This window comes from Notamacropus eugenii, chromosome 4 (genome assembly GCF_028372415.1).
Source record: "Notamacropus eugenii isolate mMacEug1 chromosome 4, mMacEug1.pri_v2, whole genome shotgun sequence".
NCBI classification, from domain to species: Eukaryota; Metazoa; Chordata; class Mammalia; order Diprotodontia; family Macropodidae; genus Notamacropus; species Notamacropus eugenii.
In genome coordinates this window covers 57,803,171-57,826,310 of record NC_092875.1, presented here as the reverse complement: position 1 = coordinate 57,826,310, position 23,140 = coordinate 57,803,171, and the positions used below count along the sequence as shown (strand labels likewise).

General features: G+C 42.5%; 1 protein-coding gene across 4 annotated transcripts in view; it reads left to right on the top strand.

Moving 5' to 3' along the window:
* Window positions 1–20,996, top strand: part of LOC140499585 (cytochrome P450 4F11-like) — a 48,126-nt gene extending 27,130 nt beyond the window's left edge. For 2 of the 4 annotated variants that reach the window (XM_072601199.1, XM_072601200.1), the window contains exons 3-13: window positions 6,889–7,033; window positions 8,621–8,674; window positions 8,996–9,123; window positions 10,037–10,158; window positions 17,405–17,675; window positions 18,718–18,784; window positions 19,054–19,183; window positions 19,643–19,776; window positions 20,017–20,081; window positions 20,358–20,440; window positions 20,695–20,996. In XM_072601199.1, coding sequence (XP_072457300.1) covers window positions 6,889–7,033; window positions 8,621–8,674; window positions 8,996–9,123; window positions 10,037–10,158; window positions 17,405–17,675; window positions 18,718–18,784; window positions 19,054–19,183; window positions 19,643–19,776; window positions 20,017–20,081; window positions 20,358–20,440; window positions 20,695–20,887 — 1,392 coding nt within the window. In that variant the 3' untranslated portion in view covers window positions 20,888–20,996. Of the gene's footprint in view, window positions 1–3,610; window positions 3,683–6,888; window positions 7,034–8,620; window positions 8,675–8,995; window positions 9,124–10,036; window positions 10,159–17,404; window positions 17,676–18,717; window positions 18,785–19,053; window positions 19,184–19,642; window positions 19,777–20,016; window positions 20,082–20,357; window positions 20,441–20,694 lie in introns of those variants that run through there. The other 2 variants (XM_072601202.1, XM_072601201.1) reach the window with 2 other exon arrangements.
* The last annotated feature ends 2,144 nt before the right edge of the window (window positions 20,997–23,140 follow it).

Genomic DNA, 23,140 nt, shown 5'->3' with positions numbered 1-23,140 from the left:
AACCAAGGATTCTAAGGAGAGATGAGGAGGGCGTGCATCAGGCATGAGAGACAGCCAGTGCAAAGGCTTAGAGATGGGAGATGTTTGAGGTACAAGAAGAAGCTACTTTGATTCCTTTATATAGTGTGTGGCAAAGAGCAAAGTGCAATTTGATGGAGAAGTAAGTCAGGCCAGGTTTTGAAGAGCTTTATAAGCCAAATGGAGATAATACGGAGCCACTGGAGTTTATTGAATAGAGGTGTGACATGGTTAGATCCGTGTTGGTCTCTTATTGCTCATTGTTACTAAAATAGAAGATAAATTCTCATGTAACATGTAAAAAAACCTTCATAATCTGAGAGACAATGTAGTGTATTAGATACCGAGGAGGACTCATAATCTGGAAGACCTGTATTCAAGACTCACCTTTGATCCATACTGTCTATGTAGCATTGGCAAGACCCCTGCAGGACAAAGGGAGTGGAGACACTGCTCCACTGGGATGGACAGCCTGGGGGCAGCCCCCAACTGTCTTTCCCCTGCCCGCTCCCCCAATTTCCCCAATGCAAGAGGGGAAGACAGTGGGACTGGTGGATCAGAGAAATCTGGGTATTTCCTTTGTCTAATAAATATGAGAAATGAGGGCAAGGACCCAGGAAATTTAACTGTAACAATGCCATAGCAAGCTACTGGTCAGGGATCTGGGGACTGTCAGATGAATTTAACCTTCATGAGTCCTAGAGACTGGAGCCAGGTACCACTTAAACCAGTTTCCACCAGTTCAAAGTCTCTTTACCTCTCAGAGCTCCAGGCATTCCCAGACTAGAAAGTGCTCATTTGCATTGGCAGAAGGGCATTCCTCTCTTAGAACTTCCTGCTTGGATTCAACCACAGGTTTACAGGAAGAGGCTTAACATACATTCCCCCTCACTCACACCACCCCCCAAAAAAAACAACCAAAAAAACTCCAAACCTGGCACTAGACTGGTTTCATCTCATCCTCCTTCACTCCTATGTTCCAGCGAAATTTGTGTCATTATTGTAGACTTTGGCATCTCAATTCCTGCTGTGCCTTCATACTGTCAGTCTCCCATGTGCTTTTAGGTATCCTTAATGTCCTTCGAAGCTTTACTCAAGGGCCACTTTCTAGGGGAAGCCTCTTCTACTGTTAGTGCACTCTTCTTCCATAAATTATCATGTATTCCTTCATCTCTGAATATAATAGTCTTATATAGTCCAGATGTTCCTTGAAGGCAAGGACTGTTTTTATTTAGGTTTTGTATCTCCAGTGCTTAGCATAATTTCTAGATGTCATAGGTGGCTGTTGTTCAGTCATTTTCATTCCTGTCCAACTCTTCGTGACCCATTTGAAATTTTCTTGGCCAAGATACTGGCATAGTTTGTCATTTCCTTCTCCAGCTCATTTTACAGATGAGGAAACTGAGGCAAACAGTTAAGTGGGGTCATGCTTGGGTTTCTTGTTCATTCTCCAAGAGGACCATGACATTGGTTAATTAAGATGATGACATGACTTGCAGTTGACTTTGACTTCAGTAAAGGAGATCTGTGCAAGGTCACCAACCTCACTTTCTTCTTCTGAACCATCTGGGTCCAGTGGCCTGATATTCATCAGGATGACTGGAGATGGCCCAGGATGCAGTGTGAGACCCTAATCCTTTCAGGTTAAGGTCTTATCTTTGAGTGAGATACACCCATTCAGTGAATAAGCTTCAATGATTTTTGTTGTTATTTAATCATTTTTCAGGTATGTCCAACTCTTCATGATGTCATTTGGGATTTTTTTGACAGAAATACAAGATTGATTTGCAATTTCCTTCTCTAGTTCATTTTATAGATGAGGAAACTGAGAGAAATAGGGTTAAGTGACTTGCCCAGGGTCATTACCCAGCTATTAAGTATCTGAGGCTGGATTTGAACTTAGATTGTCCTGACTCCTGGTCTACCTCTCTGTCCTCTGTGCCACCTAGCTGCCCTGTGCAGTCATGCAGCTAGTTAGTGTGTGAGGCTGGATTTGAACTAAAGAAGATGATCCTTCCTGCCTCCAGGCTCCGTGCACCACCTAGCTTCCCTATGTCATAGATGTTTCATAAAATTGGAAAATGACAGAATGTAAGAGTTAGAATGGACAATGGAGACCATAAAATACCATGCAAATCTGAAAAATAACTCTTCTTTAAAATATTTATTTAATTATTTTTAATTTTCAACATTCATTCCCACAAGATTTTGAGTTCCAAATTTTCTCCCCATCTCTCCCCTCCCCCCACCCCAAGACACAGTGCATTCTGATTACCCCTTCCCTCAATCTGCTCTCTCTCCTATCACAACCCTCCCTTCCCTTATCCCAGTCTTCTTTCTTTTCTTGTAAGGCAAGACTGATTTCTTCACCCCATTACCTGTATTTCTTATTTCCCAGTTGCATGCAAAAACAATTCTCAACATTTTTTCCTAAATCTTTGAGTTCCAACTTCTCTCCCTTACTCCCTCCCACACAACCCCACTGTGAAGGAAAGCAATTCAATATAGGCTATACATGTGTACTTATGCAAAAGGCTTCCATAATAATCATGTTGTGAAAGACTAAATATATTTCCATCCATCCTATCCTGTCCTCCATTTATTCTATTCTCTCTTTTGTTCTTGGCCCTCCCCAAAAGTATTTACTTCTAATTACTCCATCCTCCCATTTGCCCTCTCTTCTCTCATCCTCCCCCACACACAGTCCACTTATTTATCCCCTTCTACCCTACTTTTCTGTAGTGTAAGGTAGATTGGCATACCAAGTTGAGTGTGCATGTTATTCCCTCATTAAAGCCAAATGTGGTAAGAGTAAGTTTCACTTTTTCTCTCTCACCTCCCCCCTTCTCCTCTCCACTGAAAAATTTTTTCCTTGTGTCTCTTATGGGAGATAATTTGCCCCATTCCATTTCTCACTTTCTACTCCCAATATATTCCTCTCTCACCATCAATTTTATTTCTTTAGATATCATCCCTTCCTATTCAACTCACCCTGTGCCCTCTGTCTATATGTATATAGTCCATCCAACTACCCAAAGAGTGAGAAAAGTCTCAAGAGTTACAAATATTATCTTTCCATGTAGGAATGTAAGCAGTTCAACTTTAGCAAATTCCTTATGATTTTCCTTTCCTGTTTACCTTTTCATGCTTCTCTTGATTCTTGTGTTTGAAAGTCAAATTTTCTATTCAATTCTGGTCTTTTCCTCAAGAATGCTTGAAAGTCCTCTGTTTCATTGAATGACCATTTTTTTACAATGAAATATACTCAGTTTTGCTGGACAGGTGATTCTTGGTTTTAATCCTAGTTCCTTTGACTTCTGGAATATCATATTCCAAGCCCTTCATTCCTTTAATATAGAAGATGCTAGATCTTGTATTATCCTGATTGTATTTCCACAATATTCAAATTGCTTCTTTCTGGCTGCTTGAAATACTTTCTCCCTGACCTGGGAACTCTAGAATCTGGCTACAATATTCCAATATTCTGGATCTCTTTCAGGTGATTGGTGGATTCTTTCAATATTTATTTTATCTTCTGGTTCTAGAATATCAGAGCAGTTTTCCCTGATAATTTCATAAAAGATGATGTCTAGGCTCTTTTTGTCATCATGGCTTTCAGTAGCCCCATAATTTTCAAGTTGTCTCTCCTGGATCTATTTTCCTGGTCAGTTGTTTTTCCAATGTGATATTTCATATTGTCTTCAATTTTTTCATTCTTTTGGGGTTTTTTTGTAATCCCTTGGTTTCTCATAAAGTTATTAGCTTCCATCTGCTCCATTCCAATTTTTAAAAAACTATTTTATTCAGTGAGCTTTTGAACCTCCTTTTTCATTTGGCTAATTCTGCTTTTTAAAGCATTTTTCTCCTCGTTGGCTTTATGGACCTCTTTTGCCATGTGGGTTAATCTATTTTTGAAGGTGTTATTTTCTTCAACATTTTTTGGGTCTCCTTTAGCAAGCTGTTGACTCACTTTTCACGATTTTCTTGCATCACTCTCATTTCTCTTCCTAATTTTTCCTTCACCTCTCTTGATTTTCAAAATCTCTTTTGAGCTCTTCCATGGCCTGAGACGATTGCAAATTTATTTTGGAGCTTTTGAATGAAGAAGGCTTGACTTTGATGTCTTCCTCTAATGGTATGCTTTGTTCTTCCTCACCTGAAAGGATGAAGGAAAATGCCTGTCCACCAAGAAGGCAACCTTCTATAATCTTTATTTTTTTCTCTTTTTTGGGCATTTTCCCAGGTAGTTACTTGACTTTTGAGTGCTTTGTCAAGTGGAGGGTATACTTTAGGGACCTGTAAATTCTCAGTTCCTCCAAGGTGGCACAATCAGGGGAGCAGAGTTTACTCCTCTCCTGGCCTGTGCTCTGATCTGGGAGCAAACACAAGCTTCTCTGACCAGGATCTATGAGTAAGGATCCCTCTCCACAACTGCCTCCAGCTCCACTATACCAGTGCTCCTTCTCACTCCAGGGTCCTACTCAGGGCCAGGATTCAGATGAGCCACTTGATTCCCCCAGGGTCTTTAGGCTGAGGGCTCTAAAAATGGGTGCTGCAGCTGCCTGGGTCTGGGACTAGGGTAGGACCCTTCTCCCTTCTCACCCAGGTTAAAGAGCTTTCTCAATGACCTTTGAAGCTGTCTTGTGTTTATAAGTTAAGGAATCTGAAAACCCCACCTGCTACCCAGGATTCCATGCACTGAAGCCTGTTTCAGTCCTGTCCCTGGGCTGCGCTCCATGGAGTGCACTCCCCTTTGAGCTCTGTGCAATAGACTTTTCCTGTCAGCCTTCCAGGCTGCCTTGGGCTGAAAATCTCTTTCATTCTGCCATTTTGTGGCTTCTGCTGCTCTAGAACTTGCTTAGAGACATTTTTACAGGTGTTTTGTGGGCTTTGGGAGAAGAGCTGAAGCAAGTCCATCCTTCTACTCTGCCATCTTGGCTCTACCCCTCAAAAAAACTCTTAAAAAAATTTCATTTTTTCCCCAATTGCATATAAAAAGAATTTTAACATTTTTTTCATTTTGAGTCCCAAATTCCCTCCCTCCCTTACTGCACTACCACCTCCATTAGACAACAAATTATTTGACATAGGTCATGCATGTGCAATCATGCAGAACATATTTCCATATTAATCATGTTGTGATTAAAAATGCAGACCAAAAAAAGAAAACCTCTATAAGAAAAAAGGAAGTGAAAAATAGTAAGCTTCAGTCTGCATTCAAATTCCATCAGTTCTCTGGAGTTGGATTACATTTTCCATTGTGAGTCCTTTGGAATTGTCTTAGGTCATTTTATTGCTGAGAAAAGTTCTACCTGATCATCACGCAATATTCCTCTTACTGTATAGAACGTTCTCCCAGTTCTGCTCTCACTTCACTTTGTTTCAGTTCATGTAAGACTTTCCAGGTTTTTCTGAAATCATCCTGCTCATCAACAGTGATCTTTTCCCCCAAGAAACACTGACATGCCTGTTGAAGATTCCCCTTTCCTTTCCTCTCTCTTCACCCCAAACCATGATATCAATCAACAGGTTAATGTCCAATGAGACCTCCAGCTGAGGATTTCTGTGCAGGACGAGTGTTTTAACTGCCATGAGCTGCAGTCCCATTGTAGCCAAGGAATAGAAAAGAGTGATATACAATTGCACCTATTCTCTTCACAAGAAGTCCCAGAGCCGCATGATGCCAGCTCAAGGGCCACAGGAAGTCAGATCAATTGAGGCAAAGTCATTGTCCTTTTCAAGATCCATTATTCTCATGGCTCTCCTGGCTCAGTGGCCAATATCAATCCTCTTCATCACTCTTCAGCTACTCACACATGGACAGTTAGAAGCAAAAAGTGAATCTTTGCACATGCTCTGTTAACCTCTATTATATATGAAATAGGATCACATACATATGGGGCCTTCCTTCCTACCTTCCTGGATTCATTCTTTATCTTCTTCCTTCCTTCCCCCCTCCCTTCACCTTTTTTTCTTGGTCTTTACCAGAATAACTAGGTAAAAGGGTATGTTAGTGACTTTTCTTAGGTAATTATGAACTGTTTAGAATGATTGAATCAATTTACAACTCTGTCAAAAATGTATTGTTGTTCCTATCTTCCCACAGCATTTAATGCATTTGTTATCATCTTTTCCAGGTTGATAAGTGAAACCTCAGAGTTTTAAACTTGTATTTCGCTTATTAGTGATTTTGGAAAATTTTTCATATATTTGTTGATCATCTTCATTTCTTCTAAAAACAGTTGGTATCTTTTGACCACTTATTTACTGGGGGAATGGCTCTTGGTCTTACATATTTGTGTCAGTTCTTTATACATCTTGAATATCATATGTTTATCTAAGGAACTGGACGCAAAGATTTATTTTTTCAGTCCAGGAGTTACTAACTTCAATTATTGAAGGAAATCATCAAAGAGAAATTAGAATTGTCCCACTTGACCACAGTGGGCAGAACTAGGAGTAATGGACAGAAAATATAGAGAAATCTATTTAGGCTTGAAGTTAGGAAAAGTTTCCTAACAATAATGGCTATCTCAAAGTGGGGTGAAATCTCTTGAGAAAGTAGAAGCTTCCCCCTCACTGGAGTTCTTCAAGAAGAAACACAAGGGCTACTTGTTGAGTATGTTGTCCAGTAGATTCTCCTTTGGATGTGTGTTAGATTAGATGGCCTCTAAAGTTCCTACAAATCTGACACTCTGGCTTGAGCTGTTTCTATGATGTCATATACCCTGCCATGCTGGAGGAATGAGGGAGATGGCCCTCAGAAAAGCACATACATCTATACCACTTTGGGGATCTTTAGCCTTTTCCTGACCATGAAGGTTAAAGATTGCATGAAAGTGGTGACTCTTTCTATTGCTTTATTTACAGCTCCCACCCACTGAGGAAGGAATAAAGACTCTTATGAAATTGGTGACTACTTTCAAGGAGGTCTTTTTATTGTGGAGTGGACCAATCTACCCAGCTGTTTTCATCTGTCACCCGGATTATATCAAGCCTATCACTTCAGCTTCAAGTACGTAAACCCCAAGGGTCATGGTTACCATGGTCACCATGGTAAAAGAAAACTGCAAAGGCAGTTGTGGGGCAGCTTGTGGAGAGCTTTGAATGCCAATCAATGCGTGTTTGTCCTTCATTCTCAAAGAGGACCATGACATCAAGATGATGACATGACTTGTAATTGACTTGATTTGACTGAGGGAGGGCTGTGCAAGGTCACCAACTTCACCTTCTTCTCCTGAGTCATCTGGGTCCAGTGACCTGATTATCATCAGGACAACTGGAGATGGTCCAGGATGCTATATGAGACCCTGGCCCTTTCAGGTGAAGGTCTTATCACAATCTCACTTTGAGTGAGATACATCCATGGTTCAAAGAGTGCAAGGGGAACCCCTGAGTGTTCCTCCCCTTTCACCCACTCCCTGATCTTGGGTTCTTCCCCCCCACCCCCAGGAGAAGATGGTCTAGGGCTGGAGGAATCTTAGTATTGGACAGGAGCAGAGCCACCAAACACAGTTACCACCATAGTTCAGTTCATCTTCTCTGAGGGTCACACTGTAGATGGACAACCAATATAATAAAAAGTAAAAAAGAAGTGGAAGAGAAATCTGCATTTCCTTTGGTAAATTGAGTAGAGCTTTAAAAGACCCCAGGATTTTCTCTGAAACTAAAACTCATTTTTTTAAAGAATAATATTCTGCTGGTGGTACCATGCAGCCATGTATCACAGAACACCACAATCAAATGTCACCACTGTACTGAGAATGAATACAAGTAAAAGAACCCCATCCATTCACCACACACCCAAAAAAACCATAGTCCCTGCCTTTAAGGAGCTGACATTTAAATGAGGACAACGGAGAGAAAAAGGTAAAGGAAAGGAGACGCGGAAGCCAAGCTAGGAGAGGAATGAAGGATAGCAGGCCTGAGCTCTTCTTCAAAATGGAAACCCCAGAAATCAGTTATAGGAGAAGGGGGACCACAGAGGTGAAGGGATGTTAGAAGGTGAGAAGGTCACAAAAGATGAGGGAAGTTCCAGCATGATAGGGCATCTGAGGCATGGTGGAGAAGTAAAGCATACCAGGGTGAATACCCAGGAGTTTTTAATAAGACTTATAGGATTATGGGAAATATTGGAAAAGCAAACCTTCCTTCCCCATCATCTGTGAGACCAGGTCTGGTCCCCATGTCTGGGTGGTATCTGAGGAATAAGAGGCCAGATCTGGCCATGCTTTGACTATTCCCATGGTTCTTTGGGCCTTTTCTGGGTTTTGTGCAGGCAGCACATCAGGCTATGTCTGGTTGTTCTCCCACATCAAGCCTTCTGCTCTTGCCCTTCATCCAGTCTTATTTGCTTTTCACCCTGACCTCTGCTGTCCTCCTCTCTCTTTCTCCATCTTTTCTGTCTTGAGCTTTGGAGGAGGTTGTTTTGGTGTTGGGGATGGGTGATAGCAAAGGAAAGGAAGCTCCTGCCCCCTATTTCCCAGCTTGAGGCTGAGTTCTCCTCCCTTTTCTTCCCTCTTGGCTATTTTGTGGTACATTTCTTCCCCTGTCTTCACCATATAGTCTACATCACCCCTTGAAATAACACATGTCTCCACAGCCCATATTGCACCCAAGGACAAACTTTTCTACGGATTCTTTGAGCATTGGCTGGGTAAGTGATAGTCAGGGACAGAAGCACTAGGAATTGAGAAGAAGATTGAGAAGAAAATGTTTGGGATGCTTTTGACCAAGGAGCTTATTGAACTGCAAGATTGAGTATTAATGGATCAAGGAGAAATAGAATCCTGGGAGGGTTACTGTTTGGGGATGGATTGAGGGCTAGTGGTTGTGGGAGAGAGATTTAAGAATAGGAATAAGTAAAGAACTGGTGTGGGGCCAAGATGGGGGTGGGTCATGCCATGGGATCTCTGTGTGGGATAAAGGTCCTTATTATTGTCTGGATATGGGCTTCCTCCCACCATCTTTCTCCCAGGGGATGGGCTCTTGCTGAGCAAAGGAGAGAAATGGTACCAGCACAGGCGCTTGCTGACCCCGGCTTTTCACTTTGACATCCTCAAACCCTACATAAAGACCTTCAACAAGTCCACAGACATCATGCATGTAAGACTGGAAAAGCTGTGGGTAGATGGGAGTTGACCCCCAAGAGACCAGGAACCTACATGTAGTGAATTCCCTGTTAGATCACTTTGTATTGCAATAGGTGTGATGGTGGCCATGACTACTGCAAGATGACCAAAACTTTTCCCCTAGGAGAAAAAAAATAGAAATTAGAGGTTGCTGCAGTGCTTCAGGAGGAATTAAACAGAGTTTAGAATCTAATTAGTAAGAATAATCAGTTAAAGGATGAAGTCAAGAAAAGTAGACTTGGGGAAGGTCTGGCTGTATCCTGCTCTGTGCCCTCATTCCACAGTTACCCTTTAATCTCATATAGGTATTTACTCTGAGCCCAAAATGATGATGTGTTTAGTCCACCTTGAATAGACCATCATTTGTGGTTGGTATTACTGGTACAAAAGTGCACAGTTATGTCTCTCAGCTATCCCACCAGCCTCTTTCCCTGAATTTAGCCTAAGGGGATTGAAGTGGTGGAACACAGTCCATGGCCACCATCACATGTGAGTCTTCTTCTCCAGTATTTACACTGTTTAGCTCAGTTTTCTGTCCATGACCTCATTTCCTCCCAGCATCCTATGAGGCAGAGAGGCCAGTGTTAATCATCCCCATTTTTACTGATGACGAAGGAAGTTGAGGCCCAGAGAAATAAAATTACTTTCTAAGATTACACAAAGCAGTTCACACAGGAACATAGCTCAGATTGGATCTCTGCTTCCCTGACTTCTAGCCAATGAATCCCTCTAACCCTAAGGAGAGCTCTGAATGTGATCTATAGCCCCCACTTGGTTCCCCATGACAAAAAAAGGTCCTTCTCTTGCTTTCTTAGGCATTTTGCAGGGCTCAGAACAAAACTCCTACTACTGGGAAGTTGATTTCTTATGATTTCTTTCTTGGGCAGATGAAATGGAAGCGTCTATGTGTTGGGGACAGCATCCGCCTGAACATGTTTGAGCACATCAGCCTCATGACGCTGGACAGCTTGCAGAAATGTGTCTTCAGCCATGACAGCCAATGTCAGGAGTGAGTCCCAGCCCAGCTCTTGATTTTGAAGCCTCAGAAACTAGAAGCAACATAGCCACAGTGTGTAGGGGAAGGAAGACTCTATTGAAGGGGAATGTTCACTGCTAGGGATGAGATCTAGGATGGTGGAGGAAGAGGAGTAGATCAAAGCTAGGATGGAAACTGGAGGCCCTATTGTTGACTAACTATGTGTGGTCTTTAATGTTCTAAACCCACCATCTTTATCCATGATCTACATTGAAGGGAGGAGATACATTGCCTTGAGCATCTCTCCAAACTAGTCTTGGTAAGATATCAGTGACTATTTTATCATCAATTATTTACAAACATGGCAATTCAGTGTAAAAGGAACTTAATGCATTTATTATGCTCCTACTGGGTGCAAGGTGATGTGTTAAGCATTGACTAGACAAAGATATCAATGAAATAGTCCCTACACTCAAGTGGATTATGGTAGTAACATAATAAACAAGTGCATTAAAATCTAATAAATAAGCATTTGGGAGTAAAGCACTCACTTGCTACCCTTTCTGACTCTCCTTCTGGCTCAGTTTCCCCTTCCCTTCACCTATGGGCACCTGATGTCTCCAATGAGGGCTTTCTTGGTGATAGTAATAGTGGGTGACTCCAGAAAAGTCCTCTGGAAAAGGCAGATGCCTGGAGAAGGGCAATGGGAGAATGTCCATGGCAGAGATGGCTTCCATGGTCAGCATACTGGCTGCCATGCAGAATGAAGTGTCACACGTCAGTCATGCAGAGAGGAGGCATCTAGTGATGATGACATCACAAGGGAGATTGAGGAGCAGAGTCAGGAGAGCAGATCTTGGAAGGAATGAAAGAGAGACAAGGTAGCATGCCAATCTCAGAGGCATGTCAATAGAGAAGTACCAGAGGTGTTAGGGAAAGTGCAGTTGGTGCCAAGCAAACTGAATTCAAATCTAGGACTTAAGACAGTCAGTATAGTCTATTGCCAGTCATGTCTGACTCTTTATGAACCCATTTGGGGTTTTCTTCTTGGCAAAAGTACTGAAGTGGTTTAACATTTGCTTCTCCAGTTCATTTTATATATAAGGAAACTGAGGCAAACAGTGTGAAATGACTTGCCCAGAGCCACATAGCTAAAAACTCTCTGAGGCCTGATTTGAATTCAGGAGGATGAGTCTGCTTGACTCCAGACCACTGATCTATCCACTGCACCAGCTGGTTGTCCCTTTTAAGACCATAGCTTCCCTGTAAAAGGGACCTAATAATGAATACCTTACCTGAATTACAGGCTCATTGTGAGCTTTATAAAGGTTGTGGTGCTTTAGAAAAGTATTTTTTTTTGTTGTTGATACTTAATACTCCTTTTTTTTGAAGCAGTCTAGAACTGAATCCATAACATCTCCGAGGCATGCCTGTATATGCCAGTTACAAACCACCAACCCAATCTCAGGGCTGGGTCCACAGTGATTACTTTCCAATTGTCACACCAGCTGCACTGCTTTTCTTACTGAACTAACATTATGCTGTTTATGCCACCTGGTTCCTAAACTCACAAGTCAGATTCTTCTCACTTGTCTCCAGGTAGCAAGAGCAATCAGTCCTCCTGGAGGTCTTTTTCACTCTCTTGAGTTCTGAGTAAACTCATTAAAAAATCAAATACTTTGCTCACCTCTCCATTGTAGGTTACGTTAGGTATAGTTACAGTCTCTGCCCTTGAAGAACTCCCAATCTGGTGAGGGTTGTACTGAAGTACAAGGCTAGTCTGTATGGCTAATGAGGGTTACAGGAGTTCACAGAAGGAAGGACTTGCTGAGGTTTTCTCAGGACAGCCTTGTTCTCCTATTGCCACCAGAAATACAGGCTTACAGGCTACTCATGTCCTCTCTCTGGTCACATGGGCACTTTCCTATTGCTCACAGGCTTCTAGATGACCATTTGTACAGCCCTGTGGTTGAAGAAGTCATTTTCTGTTGTTCCCCATTGGAATTCCTGGCTGTTATTTGATCTGGTGTAAACTCTAGGGTTTTCCTGTAGTAGGTATTTGGGAGTTGGGTAGTCTTTCTCTCATTTAAGTAACCATCTTGACAGGAAGTCCTGAAGGAAGAATGGAAACTCAGTTGAGATGGTGGGCTTGAAAAGTCAATGAAAAGTCATTTCTAGACCAGAAAGGGAGGGCAAAATCTAGGACACTTTATCTGTAGAACAGAGTATGTGATGGGGAGTAATGTGAAATCAGACTGGAAGGGTCGGCTGTGAAGGCACTTGAATTGCAAGCTAGATTTTGCATTATATTCTATAAGCAATGAGGAGCCTTTGGAGATTTTGTAATAAGGGAGTAATATGGTCACACCTGTGCATTTCAAAGATTTATTTCTTAACATGAGAAGTAGGCTTAAGGGACTCAGACGTAGAAGGAAGAAGACCAACAAATAATCCAGGAATTCAAGTGAAAAAGGACTAGGATTTACCTAGGGTGTTGACAAATATGAGGAGAGGGCAATGAGAGATGAGGAAGTAGAATCAGTAGGGGTTGATGATTGAATATAATGTGGGTGAGTGAGAGACAACAAAAACCTGGTGCCTGGGGAGAGGGGAGCAGAGTTTGTTTTCAATAGAAACATTTAAAAGGGGTCAGAGAACAGGCTCTGATACATGTAGAAGGTGCTGAGATCAATTTTAGAATCTGGCATGGAGGAGAGTCAGCTTCTCCTGTGAAATGAGAGGACTGTAGTGTAGTTTGAATTTCTATTTTTACAATTTTTAAAAAATAAAGCATGTAAATTTCACTGTAGAAAAAGATCATTTAAATAATTGTCCTGTATTCAGTTGGGGGTTATGTGTAAAGAAGCTATTTATGGAGATTAATTTGAGGACAGAAGCTGTGCAGGATGAACTGGAAATAGAGAGAGCAGTTAGAAGGCATCTGCCCTACTCCACTCATGAAGGAGTAATGGGCCTGGGAAGGGAAGAAGCATTTATAAAGTGACTACTATGTGCCAGACACTGCGCTAAGCACTTCACTAATGTGATCTCATTTGATCCTTACAAACAACCCTTTGTGTAAGGCTCTGTCATCATCCTCATTTTGCAGATGAGGAAACTGAGGCAGGCAGAGGTTAAGTGACTTGCCCAGTGTCACATAGCTAGTAAGTATCTGAGACCAGATTTGAACTCAAGTCTTCCTGTCTCCAGTTGCAGAGCTCTATCCATTGGACCACCTAGCTGCCACTTAACCTGGTTTTCAAAAATGTACTATGAGTTTTTGGTAGACATGCCTTAAACAGTACTGGCTTCATATTTTCAATTGTACATACACATGCAAGTCCTTTGATTCTCCAGTTAAGTGCCAAAATTCTTTCTGGCAAAAAAACAATACTATACTGTGACTAAAAAAAATATTGCAAATCACTGGCCTAGATATCATCACAATCATCAAAACCTATCCGTTGTTCTGTTGGGCAGGAAGGCAGAATCTGTCACTATTCTCCCCACACATCTGAAGTTTTCTGTCATTTCCTACAAGTGTCTTTTCCTTCCCAGAAGGCCAGACCTGTTTTGTCTAAACCAACTGGGATATTACAGAACTAACTAAACTGACAAGAAAGCAAAAAATTCGGAAGAGATCTCTGTGTTAGAGACTTAGGAGAGACCTACCTAGTAATTTTCATTGTGTATCCATCTTTCTGTTTCTTTGTGTTGTGTGGATCCTTGGGAATCTCAGTCAAAGAGTTGTATTCAAGCAACTGGAGATGTTCAACACAACATCAACCAAAGAGGTGGGCAGATATGGTCAAGACCAGCCTTTTCTTTAAAAGTATCTTCTCAGTCTTTCCCTGTTCTCTGGGGGTAAGCCTGGGTCAGAAGTGATAGAACTATGATAATCAAAGGTTAAAATTTGTCATATGATAGTTTTAGGTTAAATGCTGTGGGCATAAAAAGGGAGGTATAATAAGCCACATCTGCAGGTATTGTGTTCAGTTCTGGAAGCCATATTTTGAACATCTCTACTCTCCAGAGAAGAGTAAATAGGATTGTGAAGAGACTGGAGATCACACCATACCAGGTGATCATTTGATGGAACTGAAAATGTTTTATCCTTGAGAAGGGACTACCTGGGGGGAGAGTGGTAGGGTGAGATGATTTGTTGTTCAGTGGTATCTGACTGTAAAGGCATTTGGGGTGTTCTTGACTAAGATAATGGAGTGGAGCATTTCCCGCTTCATTTCATTTTACATGTAAGGAAATGAGGCAAATAGAGTTAAGTGACTTGCCCAGGGTCCCACAGCTTCTCAGTGTCTGAGGCTGGATTTGATCTCAGGAAGATGAGTCTATCTGACTCCAGACAGGGTGCTATACCCAGTGGATATGCCACCTAGCTACCCCGAGCAAGGTGATAGTGGTGTTTAGGTGTAAGGTTTTCTTATATGAATGCTCTATGTTTTGAAAAATGAAACAAAAGGGCATCTGGGTGAAAAACACACAGGAAAATGGTTTGAAGAAACCCAAATACTTTAGGGTTCTTAGAGAAAATAGATTTTCAAAGTACTAAGACAATGTGTTTGAAAGCAACTCACATGCAAAAGAACTGAGTGATGACAGAGATCCTTGCAACACATTGTTTTTCAGCAGCTAATCAGAATCTTAATATTTTCAGGACTTTATTGATGAACAAGTGCATTGCAGAACTCTTTTGGGAGCTAAGAGATTTTAGTCTCATAATTATTTGTGTTATACTTGATGGAAATATGGACTTCAGGCTTTTCAATTTAAACATCACTCATGACAAGACCCTGTTTTAAGGAATTAGAAGTCAGAGAATAGAAACTAAGTGTAGAAGCTAACTGAGAAGGAAAGGTCATAGAAGTTTCAGAGAGAAGTAAGAAGTAGAGAAAGCAGAAAAAATCATTAGGAAAAGGTAGGTAGATGAATCAAAACTGGGAAAAGAGTTTAGAGACTGCACTACTCCACCTTTCAGCTTGGGGGGGGGGAGGGGGAGTGGAGAGAATGTGGAGAAATGCTTTCCTTCTGGAGCTAATGAGAGAAAAGGAGATTTCTCTGGTGTATCTGAAGAGCTGTCCTGGCTGTTTTGCTTAAAGGAGATTGAAAAAAAGGCAGACTGCAACTGCTCTGGGAGATGCTTTGTTTGGAAGAGAGCTCATGCTAGGAGCTGACTGGAGGAAAGCAGAATTCTCAGTGGTTTGAAGACCTTGTTGTGTATCACCATCTACAGCTTGAGAGAGGGAAAATCCCTTAGGGACGTTATTGCATTGTCCTATGCTGCCATCTCTCTGTGAGGAGATAGGCACTCTTCATAGCCCAAAAAACAGATTGATGAATCTCTACAGAGTCCATCCTTATAGGAACTGCTTGTCATGGAAACGACATAACAACATTGTTTGCTGAGGGAGCTTAACGATGCTTCCATGGCCAAGGAGGACCAGAGAAGGGTCTTTTTGTTCCATAGGAGAGTCTAGAAAAGCATAATAGAAGTAGTTCTGCCCAGTACATGACAGCAATGCAGTCTGTTATCTGAAAAGGACATTAACACCTGGACATGGGTTTCCCTGTTCTTTCCTCACTGCTAGGTTCTATAGGTTTGTGCGCACTCTCCCCATCTTTATAAACTGGTAGGAGAGTATGACCCTGGGGTTATGGGTGGGCTCTTATGTTCTGGTTATTCTTGTTTTTGTTTTCTATTGAATAATGATGTGATTGTCTTTGCTTTTGCCTCTGCAGCTAGTAAATGTTTCATATTTAGAGTTACTGGTGTCACTGTGACTATATAAATGGGAAACACGGGTAAGAGGGTCAGAGTGAGTGTAGCAGTATGGCCGACCATGGCCAGATGCTCTTCTGGGAATGAACTCCCATACCCCTACCCGCAACTTGCCTTCCATCGTCCTCCTCCCCACCCCAGGGCTACCAATATGAGTGCTGCTTACAGTGAAGGAGCCAGCCCAGACAGAGAGAGAAAGGAAATGTGGGGGTCACATCCTCCTGGTGCCATACCCCACAGAAGTCACAAGTATTTGGAGGCCTATCCTTGAGTCCTTGAGACTGATTAGATTTATCATTCTTTACTTTAGAAATCAGAACTAGATCTAATTAGTGGAAATGTGAAAGAAGCAGTTTGAGGTTTGATATAAGGGGGGAAAATCCACTTGTCAATAATTAGAACTGTCAAAAAACAATTGGTTTCTTTGAAAAGAGGTGTTTCCCATCACTGAAGTTCTTCAAGTAGATGTTGGGGCCCATTAAGGATCCTGAAGAGGGAATTCTTCTTCTGGTCCAGGTTGGCCTTCAAGGCCTCCAAGGTTTTTCTAACTGAGATTCTGTGATTATTGTGTGTCCTTGGTTCTCAAAGAGTATCATGAATCAGGGAATGATGACATGATTTGACTTGGATTTGAGTGACACAGGCCTGTGCAGGGTCACCAACCTCACTTTCTCCTCCAGAGCCATCTGGGTTCAGTGGCCAGATATTCATCAGGATGACTGGAGATGGCCTAGGATGCAATGGGAGACCCTGGCCCTTTTGGGCTTAGGTCTTTTCAAGTTCTCACTTTGAGTGAGGTAACACCCATTCAGTGAAAAGGCCTCTTTAAGAAGTAAGTCAAAGGTAGGCCCCTGTAATAAAAATATATATATAAAAATTAAAAAAAAATAAAAAAATAAAACTGGAAGGGGAAGACTCTCAGGGTTGCTGGCCAAAACTTACTCTTTAATATTTGCTTTCACTCTGTGCTAGGAGGGCAGGGAACTATTGCTGTCTAATCTATGAACTCCAGAGTGAATTGGGTTTAAGGCTCAGTCTCTGAGAAAGAAATCTAGCCAATACACCTCAAATTAATGAGACAGGTTTTTGAACCAAAATGTACCTTCTTTTGGGCAGAGAACCCTCAGGTGAAGAGAGGGAGAAGGAGAGAGGGAGGAAACTACTCACAGGTTGTTTGTCCTTAGGCCTCAAAGAGGACCGTGACATCAGGGAATGATGAAATGCCTTGTGGCTGACTTAGATTTGAATGAGAGAGGGCTGTGCAAGGTCACTATATTGTAGAGGAAGAACAGATGAGATTTGTGGCAAAGAAAGGTTTTGTACCTGTGTGACAGACTGGGGAGAGGTCACGTCAGTGACTAGGGCAGGCAAGTTGGGAGGAAGCTATTTTGGAAGGATATTAAAGAGCTTAGTCTGAGATATGTGGAGCCTGTCAGGGTTCTCACCTGTCCTGACCCCTGACCTTGGCCCCCATACTTTGCACAGGAAGCCAAGTCACTACATCTCTGCTATCTTGGAATTAAGTGGCCTTGTGGCAAAACGTAACATGGAGCCACTCCTATATTGGGATGGACTGTACTACCTCACCAGCCAGGGGAGGCAGTTCTCTAAGGCTTGCCAAGTGGTACATAACTTCACAGATGCTGTCATCCAGACCCGGCGTCAAGTCCTTGCTGAACAAGGTACTGAGGCCTTCCTCAAAAATAAGACCAAAGGAAAGACCATGGACTTCATAGATGTTCTGCTACTGGCCAAGGTGAATATCAGAGTTACAGGGAGAAGTGGGAAAGGAAGGAATCTTCCAAAAGTCCTGAGTGACCATGGGGAGGTGGAGGAGGAAAGCAAGGGGAAGATGAAGGGCTTGGTTGCCAAAGGCAGATTCATGGTTCTGTGATGTATTCCCCAGGTCTGAGTCACATAGAGAACAGTGTTTATTAGAAAAGGATCCCTTTACTTCCCTCCCGAGGGTGGGGTGAAATAGCTACCACTAGTCTGTTCTAGGTATATGAACCAAGTTGTCTGGGTTCTAAGTAGAGCTAAGTATATCCTAGCTGGAATATTCTTAGAATACTAGTAACAACCTTTGTATAATTAGAAATAACCTCAAAGTATATCCCCTGATGTGATTTCTTAAGTACACGAGAGTAGTTAATAGGATTACAGGCATATTAACAAATATTTCTGTGGTTCTAGGAATATCAAGGGTAATTTCCTAATTAATAAAATTAACAAAGCCTAAATAAATAGATTTATCTAGGAGTACCATTAAGACTGCTTCGAGCTATATCAAAGGAGAGTCTAGGGTATCCTGGAAATAGCTAGAATATCTAGGGTACAAATATGCATGAGAGAGAGAGAGTATTAAGGAGGAAAGGATAAGACTTATTACAGGGTAGACTGTCTATCAAAGAATCCTGATACTCCACTCCTCAGGTATGCTATACCTAGGAATAAGTCTTTGGCTTCAGAAGGAATTCATGCTTTGGGTAAGACTCCCTTCTAAATTCATTATTCTAGTCTTCCAGCACTATCTGATTCTGGGGAGTCCTCAGTGTAGTTTCTGAGGGTCTTAAACATACCAGGTAACTTCCATGATTTGGTTCTATAAGAGCAGTAGGAGTCCAGAGGACCTTTCATGAGTTGTTCTAAGCATTTGGGCTATGTCTCAAGAATTCTAGGTATGATACCTGACACTATCAGTAGTGCCTGGGGGGAGTGGGAGGCTGAGGAGAGGATCTTGATTAGAGCTGCTCATGGAAGGAAGGAAGGCAAGAATCCACAGATATGTACTATTCCAGGATGAAGATGGGAAGACTTTGTCAGATAAGGACATTCGGGCAGAGGCTGACACCTTCATGTTTGAGGGTAAGAGGGCAGATGGAGTGGGAGGGTCTGGGGCTAAGGAGTCTGGGGATTTAGAGGGGATTTCCTCTTAAGAAGCTCATTCATATCTTATTCCTGATGTCAGCCTCAGTGATTCCTGATTTGACCAGGGCTACCCTTGAAGGAGCTGTCCCCTCAGAACCTGTACCGATTTCAGTGTGGCCATGATGTTCCTTCTCACTCCACAGTTCACTGATAGACACTCCCTCACTCCCATATTGATTGTCTGGAGTCTTCTCCCTTCCTCCCAGGTCATGACACAACAGCAAGTGGTCTCTCTTGGGCCCTCTACAACCTGGCCCATCATCAGGAACACCAGGACCACTGTCGTCAGGAAATACAGGAGCTCCTGAGGGGTCGTCAGCCAGAGGAGATTGAATGGTCAGTGTGGAAGGAGACTAGGGGGATTCCTTTAGGAGAGGGGACTAAGAACTCATACCCTGGACCACCCTGGCCACAGCTGAGGACACTCCCCAAAAGAAACATCCCCAAGCCTCACAGTGACATGGCTAGAGCTGTGCCTCTGTAGATGACAGTCTTTGCCTATCAGAACTACCCTCCCCTAGCAGACAGGAGGGCTGCTTGACCATTTGATGGTTTTCTGGATAACTGTCCACAGATGAAACCCAGGGCTAAAATGTAGGGAGATTTCTGTGCTAAAGACCCCATCCTTTATTATTCTCTCTTCTTTGACCACATCTCTACTCTTCCCACCCCATCCCCACCCCAACTCTGGAGACTCCAGATCACAATGTCATGACATTGTCATGTCACCTTCTCACTGTGTGGGACTGGGTGTCTGAGGCCCCTACCCCAGGATGACTGGTCTGCTCTCTCCAGGGATGACCTGTCCCAGATGCCTTTCCTGACCATGTGTATCAAGGAGAGCCTGAGGTTGCACCCACCAGTTGTTGCCATTGGTCGTCAATGCACCAAGGACATCGAACTACCTGATGGGCGCATCATCCCCAAAGGTAACCTTTTCCCAGACATGTATGGCACAGTAAGGGAAGACAAGGCATGACAAGGGCTGTATCTAGGGGTGCAGTATGGGAGAAACCAGAGAGCAGGTGTCAGGTTTTCTTCAGTAAGTTACCAAGGAATATTATTTAGAAAATTGATAGGAGAGAAGTAGGGTTGAGGGGGAACATTGACGAGTCAATGTATGGAATTTGCAGGCCATGTTGGGCTCTCTATCTCTTCCTTCTTCACAGGGTGTACTTCTGTGCTCAGCATTTTTGGAATTCATCACAATCCATCTGTGTGGCCCAATCCTGAGGTATTCTATTCCAGTCCCCCTCATGTTATCTGGCCAGAGCTAGGGGTCAGGGACACTCATGGCAAAGGGTTGAGCCCTTGACTATGATGAATATAGAAGCCCAGATGTCCCTCTAGGGAGCAGATCCAGGAAGGCAAGAGACTACAACACTAATCTCCTCACAGGGGATGATCTGCTGCCTTAAAGGTAGTTTCCTTGCCTCCCTGGAAGAAGTTTGCCTGCCTGGTTATGGCCCTGGGCCATCCCCACCATCCTTGATCTGCCCCTCTCCCTCAGGTCTACAATCCATACCGCTTTGATGTGGACAACATCCAGAAGATGTCACCTCTAGCATTCATGCCATTCTCAGCTGGATCCAGGTAAGGCCATGGCACATGCTTTCTCATTTGCCTCCCTGAAGTCCTGGGGAAATGGCCTCACCCTTCTGGGTCATTGTGGTCATCTCCAAACCCTCAAGAGAGACCCGAATAAGCAGAAGACACATCCTCTGTATGTGTATATGTGTGTGTGCATTTTCATGCACATGTGCATGTTCATGTCCACATAAGTGGTGGGAGGACATAGTAAGGTTGAGGTCAAGGCCTAGAAATTATCAGACCCTTATCTTGAACAGGAACTGCATTGGCCAGAACTTTGCCATGTATGAGATGAAGGTTGTGCTGGCCCTCACTTTGCTGAGATTCAGAATCCTCCCTGATGACAGCCCAGTTCGAAGGAAGCCAGAAGTTGTCCTCAGGGCAGAGGATGGGCTGTTCCTGAGGGCAGAACCACTGCAGACACACCTCCCAGAAGTCCCCCAAAATTGATGGATTGGAATTTCCTTAGACCTGGTACATGGAGGCCTGGCGATTGCCAGCCCTTGTCACCCTTGTCTTGGTTGTAAATCTTCTGAATAAAAGAAATTTAACCTGCAAATTGATTTGCTTTGTGACTTTATACCATGAGGTAGTGGTTGGTGAGAAAAGATAGGAATCCCTATTTCTCAGTTCCAGGAAGAAACATTAGGGGCACAGGAGTGTGGAGGAAAGGGGGAAATGGGAACCACAATTGTCTAGAAACATCCTGTTAGACTGAACTCCCATCTACCTGGTAGCCTAATAGTAGAAAGTCCCCAACAAACTATGCAAAGACATGGTAAAGTGGTTGGTCTCATGCATTGATATCTTTGGATAAAAGATGAAAGGTCACAGTACTGGTCATGGTTCTTATACCTTTCAGAGTGGTTTGTTTTTAAAGCGCTGTCTTTGCTGTTGGCAATATAATATTGAAAAAGTACATAGGCCTCAAAAAATTTAACAGGAGTAGAGAACATGTGGCCTTGAGGCCATAGGTTTCCCACCCCTGGCTTAGATTTTACTGGTGTGGAGTTGGGTATGGTATATGTACACAAATCATTATAATATCAAGTAGAATGTGGTAGGAGAAAACAAATAAGAATAAAAAAGATAAGAACGCAGAAGATCACCTCAAACTGCAGGAACAGGAAAAGCTTCATGAAGGAAATGATACATAGCTGTGCCTTGAAGGAAGGGTTTATCAGGTGGAGATGGTAGGCATGAGAAGTCAGAGATGAGATCATTCCAGGCCAGAATGTGCAGGAAAAGATCTAGTAGTCTGGTTTGGCTCACATAGGGTATGTGAAAGGAGAGAAGCATAAAATCAGGTTGGAAAGGTACGTGGAAACATAGCTATAGAGAATCTTAATTTCCAAGACAAATGTTTTCTATTTGATTTTCTAAGCAATAAAGAGCCACTTAAAAGTTTGGAATGATGGGGTATTATGGCTAGATCTGTATATCTGAAAATTTATTTTCTTAGCAGGTGATATAGAAATTAGAGACAAGGCCTTGAAAGATTAAGACTAGTTAAGAGGCTATCACAATAGTCCTGTAGTCTAGGTCACATACGACCAGACTGTAACTAGGATGTTGACCCTGTGAGCAGAGAGAAGGGGACAGATATGAGAGTCCCAGAGATCAAATCTATAGCTGTTAGCAATTAATTTAATGTAGGGAGTGGGTGAGTGTGAAGGGAAGTCAAAGATGACTGAGATTTCAAGCCTAGATATCTTAAGAGTGGAAAGAAGGACAGATTCTGAGACACATATTAGAAGCAGAGTTCACTTTTGCAATTTGTCAAGGAAGAGATCTATTTATTAAATGAGGCTGAAGGGCTATGGTGAACAATTTTCTATGTAAACTGAATGATAGGATCATAAGAGATTTATAATAATGATCTTCTGGTCAATAGAGGCCAGCTTGGGACTATGGCAAAGAATCATTTCTGAGGATTAATTGTCATCACAATCTTTGTAGGATGAACTGGAGGTAGGGAATAAATTAATAAGTGATAGATAAAGTCTGGTGATGAGGTAGTAGGTGCCTTGGATGAACAGTTCACAAAGGCATGTCATTAATTTTCTCTGGATATGCCACAGATTGTAACTCTTGTACTTGCACAAGTCTCTCAAATCTGTAGTGTTCCATACTTTTTATGGCAAAGAATGAAACTGTGTTGTGAGCAAAGAAAGCTTGGCCCAGATCATTGGTATAGTTATCTGAGGTGGTTGTTGGACCTGTTAAGTAGTAAGGCAGTTGCTGCCAAGAATCTGAGGAGCTAGTCATGACTCAGTCAGATTTAGAAGTGTGGGTCTCTTTTTTCTAAAATCAGTAGAATATTACAGAGCTGAACGCTATGGACATGAGATTAGAAAGCCTCGTGAAACCTCCGTGTGTGAGGGGAGAACAGCGATGGCAGGGGCCAGGTTACCTGAGTGGTTTTCACTGTGTATCTGGGCTTATATTTCCCTGTGTTATATCTGATTGTGAGGAAGGTCTAATGCAGCCTTATATGTTTCCCAGGTTCAGAGAGAAGTATTGACATGGCACACACAAATGGATGAGGAGAAATGACAGTGTCCCATAATGAAGGACACATGTTCCAATAGAAATGCTTTCTGAGCCATCCTCTGTTTTGTTACTTACATCTGTGCCAGAGGCAACAGGACAGGGGTACTCAGAGACCATAGGTCCCTTATATTGGATTAGGACAATAGATTT